The sequence below is a fragment of the Pyrgilauda ruficollis genome, unplaced genomic scaffold, assembly GCF_017590135.1.
Source record: "Pyrgilauda ruficollis isolate IOZ18807 unplaced genomic scaffold, ASM1759013v1 scaffold794, whole genome shotgun sequence".
NCBI lineage: Eukaryota > Metazoa > Chordata > Aves > Passeriformes > Passeridae > Pyrgilauda > Pyrgilauda ruficollis.
Window position 1 is genome coordinate 9753 of NW_024529866.1, and position 3078 is coordinate 12830.

At 61.2% G+C, this 3078-nt stretch overlaps 1 protein-coding gene across 1 annotated transcript in view; it reads left to right on the plus strand.

The window, feature by feature from the left end:
• The window catches only part of LOC121364113 (nephrin-like), a gene marked incomplete at its 3' end in the record, with an annotated part of 12201 nt that overhangs the window by 5780 nt on the left and 3343 nt on the right, over positions 1-3078 (plus strand). The window contains exons 9-10 of the mRNA XM_041487108.1: positions 873-1038; positions 1899-2206. Coding sequence (XP_041343042.1) covers positions 873-1038; positions 1899-2206 — 474 coding nt within the window. The remainder of the gene's footprint in view (positions 1-872; positions 1039-1898; positions 2207-3078) is intronic.

Sequence of the window (3078 nt, forward strand, 5' to 3'; positions counted from 1 at the left end):
ATAAATGGTTACTGGTTTATACTGGGAGGGACTGGGAGGGACTGGGTGGGTTGTACAGGGTTACTGGTTTATACTGGGATATACTGGGTGGCACTGGGTGGGTTATACAGGGTTACTGGTTTATACTGGGAGGGACTGGGAGGGTTATAAAGAGTTACTGGTTTATACTGGGATGTACTGGGAGGAACTGGGAGGGTTATAAAGGGTTACTGGTTTATACTGGGACGTACTGGGAATGGGTTTAGAAGGCACTGGGGCTAACTGGGATGGAACTGGTTTGTACTGGTCTGCACTGGTGCCCGAAATTATCCAAAATCCTGCCCTGAAATTCCCCCAAATCCCGCCCACGATCCCCAAAACCTCCCCCAAAATTCGCCCCAAATTTGCCCCAAATCTCCCCAGGATGCCCCAAATTCCCCCCAAACCTTTCACAGCACCCCAAATCCTCCAGGACCCTCCAAGTTCCCTCCGGGACCACCCAAATCCTCCCCAAATTCCCCCAAATCTCCCCCAAAACGCCCCCAAATCCTGCCCAGATCCCTCCAGGACCCCCCAAATCCGAGGATGGGAAGGGTTAAAGGGGTCGGGCCTAGTGGGGAGGGGTCAGAGGGGGAGGGGTTAATTGGAAAATGGGAGAGGACTGGGAGGGGCTAAAGGGGGTGGGGCTAATGAGGATGCTAATGAGGGGCAAAGGGGGAGGACAAAATAGGGAATGGGAGGAGCTAAACAAGGTGGGACACAGGGAAGCAGCCAATCGTGGGCGTGGCCACAATGGCAGTAGCCAGTAGGGGTCGCCCTGATGGTGAATCAGCCAATGAGAGCGTCCAACAGGGGGCGCCCTCCCCCTGACCCCGCCCCCTCCCCTTTTTCAGATGGTCCCGAGATGGAGGCGGAGCCAGAGGAGGGGGCGGGGCCGGGGGTGGTGCTGGTGCCCGAGGGGGCGGAGTCAGCGACGCTGCGGTGCCGAGCGCGGGGAGTGCCGGGGGTGGAGCTGAGCTGGGAGAGGAACGGGAGGAGCCTGAGCACGGGGGAGCCCGGGTGAGGGACTGGGAGGGACTGGGAGGGACTGGGATGGAGTGGGAGGGACTGGGAGGGACTGGGATGGACTGGGAGGGACTGGGAATGGAGTGGGATGGACTGGGATGGACTGGGATGGAGTGGGATGGACTGGGATGGAGTGGGATGGACTGGGATGGAGTGGGATGGACTGGGAGGGACTGGAATGGAGTGGGATGGAGTGGGATGGAGTGGGATGGAGTGGGAGGGACTGGGATGGACTGGGAGGGACTGGGAGGGACTGGGAGGGACTGGGCATGGAGGTTTTGAGGGGCTCCAGGGTCATTGGCAGGGCAGGGCCCGAGGGGACACGCTCTGCCCCGCGCTCACCTCGGCGCTCCACGCTGAACGGGGTGACAATCGGGTAGTTGTGCCGGCAGTACCTGTCCACCGTAGTTCGTTGGTACTCCATCCATACCGCGTCATTGTTCCAGTACCTGGCACACTTCTCCCCATAGGGGGTGAGGACTGGGAGGGACTGGGATGGGCTGAAGTGATCTGGGTTCAGCTGATCAAACTGAGCCAGCCTGGCATGAACTGGGATGTACTGGGGGCAGCTGGGAAAAACTCCAGTCCACTCCCGGTCCCTCCCAGTTCCCTCCCAGTTCCCTCCTTGTCCCCCCCAATCCCTTCCCAGTCCATCCCAGTATCCCCAGTACCCTCCCAATCCCCACCCAGTCCCTCCCAATCTTCTCCCAATCTCTTCCCAGTCCCTCCCAGTCCCTCCCAGTCCATCCCAGTCCCCTCCCAGTTCCCCCCCAATCCCCTCCCAGTCCCTCCCAGTCCCTCCCAGTCCATCCCAGTGCCCCCCCTGACCCCAGTCTCCCCCATACTGGTCCCAGTTCGCCGTTCCAGGAGCTCCAGTGGCGCGAGGGGCCCTGGACCAGCTCCGTGCTCAGCGTCACCAACGTCACCGGGGCCCGCGCGCGCCTGCGCCGCCGCTTCCTCCAGTCCCACCAGTCTGACCAGTCCCACCAGTCCCGGCGGGGCCCCCGGCCCCGCTACCGCTACCAGAACGTGCCCGCGGCGCCGCCGGACTGGGAGCACTGGGAGCACTGGGAGGGCGGGAACGGCACCGTGGGCGTCTTCGACTGCGTGGCCACCAACGGGAGGGGCACGGCCCGGAGGAGGCTGCGGCTGCGGCTGGGGGGTGAGCTGGGACTGGGGGGACTGGGAGGGACTGGGAGGGGATTGGGGGGGACTGGGAGGGACTGGGAGGGGATTGGGGGGGACTGGGATGGAATTCGGACAAACTGGGAAGGACTGGGAAGAGATTGGGAAGGAGTGGGAGGGACTGGGAGGAACTGGGACAAACTGGGAGGGACTGGGATGGATTAAAAGGGGATTCCAGGTTACTGGTTTATACTGGGAGGGACTGGGAGCACTGGGAGGGGAGTGAGAGGGACTGGGAGGGGTTAAAAGGGGGATTTGGTGTTGCTGGTTTATACTGGGAGGGACTGGGAGGGGTTAAAAGGGGGATTTGGTGTTACTGGTTTATACTGGGAGGGACTGGGAGCACTGGGAGGGGATTGGAATAGGCTGGGAGGGGTTAAAAGGGGATTTGGGGACACTGGTTTATACTGGGAGGACACTGGGATGGACTGGGAGGGGATTTGAGGTTACTGGTTTATACTGGGAGGGACTGGTTTGTAATGGGAGAGGATTGGGAGGGACTGGAGGAGCATTGGGAGCACTGGGTCCATACTGGGAGCACTGGGAGAGAGTGGGAAGGGGTTAAAAGGGGAATTGGGGTTACTGGTTTGTACTGGGAGGGGCATTGTGGGTACTGGGACCACACTGGGGGCACTGGGACCGTACTGGGAGCACTGGGGTCGTACTGGGATCAACTGGGGGCACTGGGACCATTCTGGGAGCACTGGGTCCATACTGGGAGCACTGGGTCCATACTGGGAGCACTGGGGTCACACTGGGGGCACTGGGATCACACTGGGAGCACTGGGACCATACTGGGAGCACTGGGTCCATACTGGGAGCACTGGGTCCATACTGGGAGGTTACTGG